General features: G+C 39.1%; 1 protein-coding gene across 2 annotated transcripts in view; it reads left to right on the forward strand.

Moving 5' to 3' along the window:
- Positions 1 to 12,949, forward strand: part of Stt3A (catalytic subunit 3A of the oligosaccharyltransferase complex) — a 52,109-nt gene that overhangs the window by 25,744 nt on the left and 13,416 nt on the right. For both annotated transcript variants that reach the window (XM_068356794.1, XM_068356796.1), the window contains exons 5-10: positions 2,408 to 2,498; positions 4,153 to 4,259; positions 4,545 to 4,736; positions 4,881 to 5,273; positions 5,696 to 5,857; positions 10,741 to 10,929. In XM_068356794.1, coding sequence (XP_068212895.1) covers positions 2,408 to 2,498; positions 4,153 to 4,259; positions 4,545 to 4,736; positions 4,881 to 5,273; positions 5,696 to 5,857; positions 10,741 to 10,929 — 1,134 coding nt within the window. The remainder of the gene's footprint in view (positions 1 to 2,407; positions 2,499 to 4,152; positions 4,260 to 4,544; positions 4,737 to 4,880; positions 5,274 to 5,695; positions 5,858 to 10,740; positions 10,930 to 12,949) is intronic.

Below are 12,949 nucleotides of genomic sequence, written 5' to 3' on the forward strand. Positions count from 1 at the left end.
AGCGCCCTGGTGGCTGGAGAGAGAATGGTTCATGGATCTAAAAGAACTGGCACGACTTTCACCTTGGCCCCTTCCAGACAGGCCAGACCTTCTTCGGCAACCACATCTCCAAAGGCTTCACGAGAACCTTTGTCCCTCCGTCTTCATGCGTGGAGGTTATCGAGCGTCTCCTGAGGAAAGAAGGCTATTCGTCGGGGACGGCAGCGAGGACGTCAGGCTACCTGAGGCGATCATCGGCAGCAGTCTACCAAGCAAAATGGGCCACCTTTACTAAGTGGTGCACCTCTAAGACCATCAAGCCCCTGAGGGCCTCCATCCCGGAGATAGCGGACTTCTCAGTTTATCTCAGGGACATGGTCAACATGTCCATCCCGGCCATCAAGGGAGTACGAGCTGCTCTGGGTCAAGTCTTCCTCCTGAAAGGCATCGACTTGGGAACTTCCAGACATCTTTCGATGCTCATTAAGAGCTTCGAGCAATCGTGTCCCCCGCAAGTCGTTCGGGTGCCACAGTGGGACGTGGCCAGGGTCCTGAAGATGTTGTCAGAGCCTCCCTTCGAACCCCTAAAGGATAGTGGACAAGGATCTCACCCTCAAGACAGTTTTCTTATTGGCATTGGCTTCGGCGAAACGAGTAGGGGAGATACATGGACCGTCCTACGAGGTCTATCACTCGAAGGGTTGGCGGGAGCTCACCTTCAGGTTTGTGCCATCCTTCGTTGCGAAGACCCAGAATCCAGCCGTGTGGGATCCCATGTTTGAGGGGTTCTCAATACCAGCAATTCCTCGCTCGGACAACTCGAAGGACTTGCGACCGTGCCCTGTCAGGGCCGTAAAGAAATACTTAGAGAGGACAGCCAGACTTTGGCCCAAGATCAACAGTCTGTTTGTGTCCATGGGCCTGGTGAAGAAGCCAGTCTCGAAGAACACTATCTCCTTCTGGCTGAGGCAGGTGATTATCAGGGCCTACAGTAAGGTGGATATCCCCCTGCCGGGAAATCCCAGACCCCACGACATTAGGGGTCTGAGTTCCACGTTAGCTTTCGAGAAGAATATGGCAGTATGCCAGATCTTGAGAGCAGGCACCTGGGCTAACCAGTCTACCTTCACTGCTCATTACTTGAAGGACTATTCAAGAAAATCCCTGGACGGGTTCTTGATACGCAGTGTCGTTTCTGCACTCCAAACGGTTTAAAAGTCTAGCCCCATTGATAACCACGGGTAGTAAGTACAAGAGACCCAGGTTCGTTCCTTAAACCCCCTTGTTCTTCCTCCCCCTATTTCTGCTTAAAATGGTCTCAGATAGGACTGAGCCAGGATACAAGGACCCCTACTTTGGAAGGACATGGCTCCTAGGATTTCTTACTGAGGTGAGTTACTTATACACTAAGATGAGCTTTTTGTGTAGTTTCCTCTATTCTCGTTTTTCCTTGGGGTCATCAAGACCTAGCCTCCTATCTAGGTCTTTGGATATATCTCAGCACTGTCTCAGAAGGTTTAAGGCCACTCCCACCTTCTAAAGTATAAGTCTCCTAAGAAAGTAGTTCGAGGTAAGTATTCCGTGTTGGAACAAATCACAAATTTTAAGCAATTTGTATTTTTCCTAACAGTACTTACCTCGAACTACTTTCGGATAATGGCCCGCCCTTCCTTCCCCGAGTGCCTTATGGAATTCTTAGAGACCTAAAACTACCAAGAACTTACTGGAGGTCGAGACCTGAGCAAGCATGCTCTCTGACCCAGGGTTAGCCTCAGGGCGCATATCACTCTGCCTGAGGTTACCCCTCATAGAAAACGGTATAGGGTAAACTACACAAAACTCTGGTTGGTTGGGAGGAGATCCCAGATACTCCTAAGAAAGTAGTTTGAGGTAAGTACTGTTAGGAAAAATACAAATTACTTAAAATTTGTGATTTTTGCATCATTCCTTTGGGCTTTAGTTGCATAGTCTTTATACAGTACCCCGTTACTTTATCTTGAATCTTACTTCCTTTCTTCCATCTTGCCGTCTAATCTCTTTTAACTTCAACTTTCTAATGTGACTTGAGGGTTTTACCCTAGATGCTGTGGGGTGCTAAATGGCTATAGTTCCCAACACCAGGCTATATAGCCCAAATCTATAAATTCAATTTAATTAGTAGATTAAATCATGGTTTTGCCAAATACATCAATAAAACCAAATTTTTTGCCACATGGTTCATAGACTGCTTATACGTCAGTATATGTATATGGACATATATCTCGGCCCTATGTTGGGGTATATACACTTCCATAGATGCATGTCATTGCAAAATTGTCAATATAAGTTAAATTTACGAAAAGGTTTGTTTTAAAATCAGTGTTTATTGTTGATACATTTTGCATTCAGGATGATTGCAACATATTTAATTTTTTTTTTTCTATATCAGGGACCTGGAGCAGGATTGGTAGCTGCTGTCATGATTGCTATTGTACCAGGGTACATCTCACGTTCTGTAGCTGGTTCCTACGATAATGAAGGTTAGTCTAGTTATTACCGTAAGTTATATAACCAGATCACCGAGCTAAAACATTTGGGTGTTTATTTAATACTAAAAATGATTTTTTTTACCAACAGCCCAAATCTTGTTTGTTCCTGCATCAATACAAACCCTCCGCTATTTATAGGGGTATACTTCGGCGTAGCTGAAAGAATACCCCTATTAATAGCTCCAGGTTTGTATACTAGGAAAAATACAAATTACTTCCAAATTTGTTATATCATGGTCATTGATTTAATATATGGTAGTGCTTAGGAAGATTTTTTAAGTAAAAAATTTTGAAGATATGACAATTTTCTTAATTGATTCTTTTTCAAAACTTACCATTTTCTATTAGTTGAAATTTCTATTGCCCATAAATCGTTTTCTATGTGTTAATGACTTGCATGCTTTGCATACTGGGAGGTATATCATGTGGGTTATTCAATGAATATCTGTCAGATAAATGAGTTTGATCTAGTCAGAGACAGTATTGAATTAATTCAAGATTGTTTCATGTGGTTTGAAGAATCCATAATGCATTCATCAGGTAGATTTGCTTTTATTTATAGTTACCAGATTTATTGATAAAAATTGTAAGAACTGATATTTATTAAAGCTGATGTATTACAGAAGTTAATATAGTAACTTCTAGTTTTATATTGTCAGCTTTAAGCTTTTCTTTAGGTCACTAAAGAGGTATGGTATATTTAAAGGCTTTTTAAAACTGTATTACCAAAATTTTTCTAATCAGAAATGTTGAAACAATCAAACATATTTACCATAACCCAAGGTCCTGAAATGTGGGTAAGGACTATAAAAATATACGTTCAGTTAGAAGTTCCTTTTATTTTTTTTTAATAAATACTCTACTAGAGCGCAAATGATCATTTACAAATTTGGTAGCTTCTCTGTTAAGTCTGACTTGGAATAGACTTACTATATGTAAAATTTATTGTTTCAAACAATCTTGTTCTGTATTGTGTGATTGTATTTAAAAAGATGTAAATGTTTATAGGGTTATCTTTTGCATTAAATTATTATTAAATGGTGTATTCTATAAGTTTCCTGCTTTACAGTTTTGGCTGTTAGGCTACACACTTGAGAAAAGATAAGTCAGGATTCGATACAGATTGATGGTACTAGAGAGGTATACCTGCATTGCCCTTCCTTCTGCATATGGAATTTAACCTGAAAGGGAAACTGTTATTAAGTGCTGTATTGTAATGATCTCTCTTGAGTCACATATCTAAAATCTCGTAAAGTTTGCTCATAGATAACAAAGATAAAAGGGACAAGACAAGGTTTTATAGATCAACTATATATATACAAAATCTTAGGGCCAAGTTGCCTCCTTCTCCCAAGCTAGGACCAGAGAGGGATAGGCAAAGGCTGTTGATGCCTCAGTAGGTAGACCTATTGGCTACACAAACCCCTTCCCCTCATTCCTAGCTCACAAGGACTTTGAAGTTTGTGGACACTACAGTATTTGAAATTATTATTCTTGAATGGTGCTCAAACTCTCAATTCATGAATTGAGTAGCAAGTTCGATAGTAAAGTAATCTGTAGTGCTGCATATCCAGGGTTTACACATTTAGCAGCTATGAAAATTAAATTTGGAGAGTAAGTAAATTTTACTCCTTTCTTCTTTCAGGAATAGCTATCTTCTGCATGTTGTTGACATACTATATGTGGATTAAAGCTGTTAAGACAGGCACACTCTTCTGGTCCACCATGGCAGCCTTGGCATATTTTTACATGGTTAGTATATTTTGCTATTTCTGTTGCACTTGTTTTTTTTTGTTTTAGAAAGTCATGTGATATTTATGGAAACATTTGAAATAACAGTTTTTCAGTCTTTGACCCAAAATTAGTATGAAATACATAAAGTGACCTTGTATGTTATTTGTGCTTTGATTATTCCTAATGATAGTGCATAGATAATGATATTCACTTTCTTCATTTATTATACTGTGCCCTTATACTCTCAACTTCATTTAATACCTTGTTCTTGCTTTTATATTTTTTTTATATTTTATATTCTAGGTATCATCATGGGGTGGTTATGTATTCCTCATCAACATCATTCCTCTACATGTGTTGACGCTTATGATAACGGGCAGATTTTCACACAGGGTGTATGTAGCTTACTCAACCTTATATGTCATTGGTACCATACTTTCAATGCAAATATCATTTGTTGGCTTCCAGCCAGTATCTACTTCTGAACATATGGGTGTAAGTATGAGGGTAAACCACTTATGATGAAATTTTTATGATATTTCTGTTACAATACAGTATTAAATGTAAAGTTTTGTGTGTTTTTAAAGTTAAGCTCTTATGTTGCTTAAGTGTATTTTTTCATAAAAATAATTTTTTCAGGCTTTTGGAGTATTTGGACTGTGTCAGATACATTCATTTGTTGACTACGTTCGTTCACGCCTCAATAAGGTCCAGTTTGAGGTATTGTTTAGAGCTGTGATATCTACCGTTGCACTCACAGGTATCCTTGCTCTGGTAATCCTCACAGCTTTGGGCAAGATTGCTCCTTGGACTGGAAGATTTTATTCTCTTCTTGATCCATCTTATGCCAAGAACAACATTCCCATTATCGCATCTGTATCAGAACATCAACCTACAGCCTGGTCTTCATTTTACTTTGACCTTCAGATGTTGACCTTCATGTTCCCCGTTGGCCTGTACTTTTGCTTCTCAAAGCTTACAGATGAAAATATTTTCATCATTTTATATGGGGTTCTCAGTATTTACTTTGCTGTAAGTAAATTTTATTTCACTTGAAATAGTGTTGAATTTTTAAGAGAGATGTACCATTTCATGTTTTGTTTTGCTTATTGATAAGATATTTATAGATTAACCTTTTCAGTTATTTTTATTTTAGTTCATAATTAATCATGGCCTATTAAGTTAATGCATGTATATATTCTTATGTTATATATTTTAAAATAACAAGAAATTCCAATTTCTTTTTATTAGATTTTTGTCATTTATGTTAGAATTTAATTCAATAAGGGCTTCCCAATGTATTTTATGTAGCTGTCATTTATTTGCTATTTATATTGTAAGTTTAATGTTATAATGAGTATGTATATATCGCCTGAAGAATACGAACATATGATTTTTTTGTGATATTCCAATGTATTTATGTCGTGATGGAAAACATTGATGTATACCTCCAGGGTGTGATGGTCCGTCTCATGTTGGTTTTGGCACCTGTCATGTGCATCTTGTCAGGCATTGCAGTTTCTTCCATGCTTTCGACGTACATGAAACAGATAGATGAAGTGAAGGCAGAAAAGAAAAAGGCCAGGTTTGAAGGCAATTACTTCATGAGAAGTGAGGTGAGAAGTTTTTAAGAATTAGGGGTTATGGAAGATGTTCACTTGTCATCCTTTTATTAAAAGTGAAGTTGCAATGTTACTCTCAAATTAAGGCAGAATGTGGCAAGTTCTTTAGCCCACAATAGGAAAAGAACCCCAGTAAAGTAAAAATATAAAGAGACTACAAGATGTAGAAAAATTAACAAATCACCATTATTAGCAATTTAACAAATCTCCATTATTAGTAAAGTAAGTTAGATAAACTATTACTTTAGACTTGTGTTAACTTGCTCGAAAAAAGGCTTTTGCACCAAGTTGGAATTTCAAAGGCTCTTCCGTAATATCTTGTATTACGATAGGTAAAGATAAGTTTCCTGCATTACTCTTATTATATATAAATCTTGTTATAGTATTTTTTTTAGCATAATTTTTATTTCTAGAGTATATAGAAGAAAAGATTGTTTCATTTAAGAAATAAATGAGGGAAATAGTAATTTTTTATCCAAATGGCTAATTTGTTCCTACAATAATACAAACTCTTGTCCTTTAATAGAAGAAAGAAAAATGGTTGTGCAGTTTTCCCTAAAACTGTAGTTGACTGACAGTTGTCTGTGTCACATGCCAATATACACTTTGTCCCTGTTTAACAGCATTCCTTTTGTTGTTTATTCCCTTGTGAGTGTCTGCTGCCACTGAGTTGAAGAGAAGATGCGCCACTCTTCTTATTAGCGTCTTCCTATGACCCAAAAAGCTCCAGTGATGTATCTCCTGATTGTGCCGTCTATCCATAGAGTTTCTAAACTTTCTTTCCTCGGAGTTTTGTCCCCGAACCTCTGAAATAGACGCCTCAATTTAAAGAGAACTTCAAGGTCCTCCTCCACTGTCACCATCATTTCCTCTCGCTGGTCTGGGTAGAAGGGTTCCTCCCTTTTTCATCATTTTTGGATAAATTCCTAAAAGAAGGATGGATAGGAGTTCTATATATGCAACTCCTACTGTTTCTCTCCCTGTCCTGCCCCAGTAGTTTCCGTGACTCCTTTTACCAAAGAAAAAGAATAAGATGATCCCAAGAGATAAGACAACGTAAAGGGCATGTGAGAGCACTCCATTGTCTCGTCACACACTGCTGGTTGGAGTAGAATAGGAGTTTCGTTCATGTGACTCCTATTGTTTCCCTTCCTAAGGGAGAGACGGTGTTACCTGTGCGCGCACACTTTCCTTCTCTTGTTTATGTGCGCTCATTCGGAAGTGTGCCCTCAAATGCTCCTGGCATGACCCTCAAGATATTTCCCATGTTCACGGGCTCCTATAATAGGAAGGATAGAAGGTCTCTATAAGCGCACGCTCATAGGAATCCACCCTCACATTTTTACGAGCCCTAAAGTGCTCCCCTACAGAAGTGCACTTAACGTTTGTGCTCTCATGTGCGCTTGCCCATGAGTTGTCTCCTGTGCGCATGCCCTGGAGCGCTCTCCAGGAGTGCACTTTTAACTCCTAAAAATACCCTCCTACAGGAACGTGCTCTCAACTGTTTGCGTATGCTCTCACATGCTCTCGCCCACCAGTTCTCTCTTGTGCTCGCTCCCTTGAGTCTTTGATTTATCTATTTTCCTCATAGTATAATTTCAAAGGTTTTGCAAAGCTTTCGGAAATTCTTGTGGACAGCTGTACTTTGGGGATCATCAGTCACTGAACAGTCCATGGATTCCACCACTTAAGGATATGAGACCAAGACTGAGGTTATACCATTTTCGGTCAGTACGACTGTATCGTAAAGTAGGGAGTCGGAATATCTTGGGTTCTTCCTCTTTGATCCAGAAACTTTGCCCTTAAATGTAAGGAAGAAAATTTTCAGCTTACAACATGGCCTGTTGGATGGGCTGTATGAGGTCTTAATCCTCCAGACCATACCAGTCTGTATGGAAGGCATGGATGGCCTTCCTCGGGGATAACTCAATGCGCCAGATAAACCCGGACTTCTTGCCCTCCTTTCTTGTCCACCGTTTTGAAGATAAGAAGCTTGAACCTTTAACAAGCTTGTCATACAAATTTGCATTGAAAGAAACTCTCAAATAAGCTTATAATGTGGAATTAGACTCGGTCATATTTCATAAGATTAATAAGATTTTTTCTTTATAATAACCATCCTTAGCAACCTCATCATTGTTCAAGTCACTTTGTTGAAAACAAAATTTTTTGGCAAAATTAGATAATTAGTAGGTTGTCCAGGGCACCAGCCACCCGTTGAGATACTACCACTAGAGAGTTATGGGGGTGTTTTGACTGGCCAGACAGTACTACATTGGACCCCTCTCTGGTTACGGTTAATTTTCCCTTTGCCTACACATACACACAGCAAATAGTCTGGCCTATTCTTTACTTATTCTCCTCAGTCCTCATACACCTGACAACACTGAAATTACTAAACAGTTCTTCTTCACCCAAATGGTTAACTACTGCTCTGTAATTGTTCAGTGGCCACTTTCCTCTTGGTAAGGGTAGAAGAGACTCTTTAGCTATGGTCAGCAGCTCTTCTAGGAGAAGGATACTCCAAAATCAAACCATTGTTCTCTAGTCTTGGGTAGTGCCATAGCCTCTGTACCATGGAGACTGTGTTAGAGTTCTCTTGCTTGAGGGTACACTTGGGCACACTGTTTTGTCTTGTTTCTCTTCCTTTTGTTTTGTTAAAATTTTTAAAGTTTAGGAAATATTTATTTTAATGTTAGTCTTTTTGAAATTTTATTTTTCTGTGTTTCCTTTCCTCACTGGGCTATTTTCCCTGTTGGAGCCCCTCGGCTTATAGTATCTTGCTTTTCCAACTAGGTTTGTAGCTTAGCAAGTAACAATAATATATACATACATACATATACCAAGGCACTTCCCCCAATTTTGGGAGGTAGCCGACATCAAACAAATGAAACAAAACAAAAAAAAAGGGGACATCTCCTCTCTGTTCCTCCCAGCCTGACAAGGGACTCAACCGAGTTCGGCTGGTACTGCTAGGGTGGCACAGCCCACCCTCCCACATTATCCCCCACTGATGAAGATTCATAATGCTGAATCCCTATAGGAAGCTGCAGGGCCTACCGAACTGCGTCACAATCGCTCGCCATTCATTCCTATTTCTAGCACGCTCACTCTAGAAGGCTATAATCCTGATAGCCCTTGTCAAAGGAGCAAGAGTCAATGAATTATCAGCTTTTTATAGAGAACAGGATGCCCTCAACATCACTCCTGGTTGCCTCTGGATTCTAATTCCGGGTTTCGTATTTTTCAGCAAAAAAGGAAAAGCCTCTCTGTCCCGGTGTCTACCCTGGAATCATATCTGCAGAGAAAAGATTCATATCTTCAGGTGGTAGTCTATTTCAAAATACCCAGACCAAGTTCTTCCTTTCTACAGGGGCTATCAATATTCTACGACTTCCTTCATTAAATTAGTTGATCCTCTCCATCCCAAAATAAACATGCTGTAAGAAAAATTGCTTCTTCATTGGCAATTTTTGCTAATATGCAATTTCAGGACACCCAGAGCTTTTCAGGTCGGCCTGGGTATAGGGTGCTTATAAGATACTTTTGGAAACTAAACAAAGTGTTACATCATGTGTATGTTGTGCTCAACGTATTCGCGGCACCTAAGAGATGAAATTGGGTAGAAGATGGGACCCCTCAACAGGGGCCTTTAGCAGAGGCACCATGATGGGCATCTAGCTCCTACACCAGGTTTTCTTCTCTTATAAGGTGATTGATTGACTTGGTAGTCTCTTCTTTACTTTTAAATGCACATGAATTGGATGTTTGCTTGGTTGTAGATGATTTGTCTTTTGTGAAAATTGGTTAACTTTGGTATTAGTCCTTGGTGGACAACACAGCATTATAACATCATAAAATTGGTATTGACAAATATAAAACCTGTTTGGGGAGGTGCTGTTTGTCCCTGAGACCTTCCCACCTCCCTAGACTCGTGAAGGGAAGTGGGACAAATATGTTTTGCTCAAAGTTGAGAGATGGTGGCTGAGTGTAAAAAAGGGCTTGTATAGCATTGACTCCAGTATTAAAATTGGTTCTGTGTTAATGTGTCATCTTTAAGAGACAATTTCAGTATTGAAGGTGCTGTGATGAGTTCAACAGTGCCTAAATCAGTTTGTCTATGCACAGTCTAAGTTTTGCATGTTGATACACTGGCCATAGGGCAGGGAAGACAATGTTTATTTGGCATTTTATGTTATATTGGATTCTTTACTCTAGCCTTTGAAAAAGTACCTTGGAGACCACACAGCACCTTCCCAAAAATTATCAAAACCCCTTTTCTTGATATTTGTGTTGCTACTGAACATTGTGCTATTTAATTGGACAAATCTTATGGGAGTTGTAATATACGGTAAAGAACCCTCTCTATCAACCTTGTGGAATATGTCATGTAATGGTAGTGTAATAAATTAAACTTTTCAATTTAATTCATACTCAGCTATCCATAGTGGGTTAGTGGGGGATACAATTTCGATTTTACTAAAGGGCTTTGCAGTGTCCTTTCAGCCCTTAGCTATGTCTACTTCTTAATGTTTAATCTTACTTCCATTTCTTGCCTCTTTTCTTCCATTCTGCTAATGAACTCAACTTTAATAGTGCAATAGCTATGTTTTACACCCCAGTTATAGTCAGCAATGAATGGTTTCCCAAGTTTTAGTGCTGGCCCATATGGCTATAAGTCCATAAATCCTTATTCATGGGTTCTCTTGTTGGGATGTTTGAGGAGATTGTCATTATGAGTTAATGTCTTAATTTTGTAGCAATGTAAATATGTTAATACATCTTCAGTATATTTTACATAAGTAGATAATTGAACAGCAACATTAGTCTTGTAATTGCGCTCAGAATTTTACTAATGTATATTATTCTCTTTACAGATTGCCACCATGTTTGTGTGTATCATGTCCATATTTTTAGTGATGTATACTCTTCATTGTACCTGGGTTACTTCAGAGGCATATAGCTCCCCATCCATTGTTCTATCAGCTCGAGGCCATGATGGATCTAGGATTATATTTGATGATTTCAGAGAAGCTTACTACTGGTTACGTCACAACACTCCTGAGGTAATTATCTCTTGCAATGCTATTTTTATCCTTGTCTAATTACCATTCGTCATTGAAGTTGATTTCCTTTGGAGATATCTATAAAAATTTGAACTATGATGTAGGTGTGATGTAAGTGATGGTAAAAGAATACTGTGAGCTGTTATCTGTGTATGTGTTAGAAGGAGGGGGGCATCCTTTGGACATAAATATAAGAAGTGAAAGGCACTTAATTTTAATCTTTCCACAAATTGTTTTATATGTTACAAAGAAAGCTTGTTTCTACATGAATATAAACCTCCTTACTGGGAGTATGTTATCAGTGTAGCTGAAAATCTGGTGTTATGATTTATAACAAGGTGTCAGTACAGTCAGATACCACTCTTTGCGACGGTTAGGTAATAGACAGGCGTGAAGTTGCGTACTTTAGTGCCCTAGGGTGGGATAACTCCTAGCCTAACAACTCGCTGCCCATTGCTTGAGCTCGGATAATTAACACACTGAGTACTGCCTAATATTGATTTGTTCCCCAACTGGAATACAAACCACGCTATTTATTAGGGGTATTACTTTCGGCGTAGCTGAAATGACGAGCCATAAAAGTTTAGCGACGGTTAACTATCCACACCGCTAGTAAAGGGGGAAGGGGAGGTTGACTTGCTCCCGCTCCCCCTCACACACCTGTGATTTAGCTCACTTTACTTTAGGCTCAGATGGAGAGCGGTTGTTTCTGATCTTCCTTCTCGCCTATTCTGGACTGCCATTAATTTTTGTCTTTTAACTTATTTCTTTTTCTTATGTATGTATATATGTAGACATTCTTAATGTATGTATATATATATATATATACATACATACATACATACATACATACATACATACATACACAGTAGGGTCCCGAATTATGCGAGAATTTAGTCTATCAATATGAGAGAGAGAGAGAGAGAGGGGGGGGGGGAGGGGGGGTTTAGTCCGTTACTTGTAGCCGTAGCTCCTTATGACGTAAGCTACTAGTGTCAATTTAATTACAGTTATTTATGTCTTGGCTATGAGACTTCTTTCATGAATGGCTACCGGGTAATCATTCCAGTAGTTCCTGAAGTGTTACTAGTCTGAAACCAGTGTTCCCGATTCTTTTTGGTTTGTTGCTGCACGAATACAGAATGATCTACCCAGGTTGCAGCATAATGAACCACATGGAAACTCCTTTCCTCCAGGGAATCTGAGGAGGGATGGGGCTCCCAATTTTTTTTTTTTTATTAATCCATCTTGGACATATGGTTCATGGGAGAAAGACACCCGTTGTGATCTACCAGTTTCATAATCAGCGTAGTTATTTAGCAAGTGAGATTGGTAAAGTAGTGGGTGAAGTTGAGGAGCAGCATGCTTCCTTTCACATCTTACTTTGATGAATGGGCTCAATTTACACACCCTTAACAAGCAGGTACACTCTTGGGAAGTCAACAAGGCATAGCTGTTTGCAAGGCTCTTTCAGTCAGGAAGTCATTTTTTAGCAAACACTCGGTTAATAGTACCTTGATGTAAGGATCAATTGTGATCTGTGCATCATTACTGGGCAAAAAGGCTTCTTTCTTCATGTTTTCACTGTGGCCCGATTGGTACACTTTAGTTGAACAAGATACTTAAAGTTTCTGCTCACCACTCCCAGTCTGTCGGCATTTTGAGACTCCTTTCAACATTCCTAGCTATTCAAGATGCTTCCACTTTTCTTCCCATCTTCCCCGATCACTTAACAGTTCGTTGACAACAGGTAGGTTCGACAGGACTCTGATTGTTCCCAAGCTCCTCAATCTTTGCAGTGAGGGATATTTCTCAGCTCTTGATCCAAGTTTCAACTAGGTCTTATGTCTACAATCTGTGAGAATAGGCCCTGAAGCTGCAGGGAATCTTTCGCGAGTTACATGGGTTCTCAGTCGATAAGTGCTCTAGTCTGTGGGAAGGATGGCAGATAAGGCTTCGACCATCTTTGTCTAGCTTAGTCCTGACAAAGCAAGTAGGAAACATCATGTCTGTGTCACAA

Source organism: Palaemon carinicauda, chromosome 33 (assembly GCF_036898095.1).
Source record: "Palaemon carinicauda isolate YSFRI2023 chromosome 33, ASM3689809v2, whole genome shotgun sequence".
Classification (NCBI taxonomy): Eukaryota; Metazoa; Arthropoda; class Malacostraca; order Decapoda; family Palaemonidae; genus Palaemon; species Palaemon carinicauda.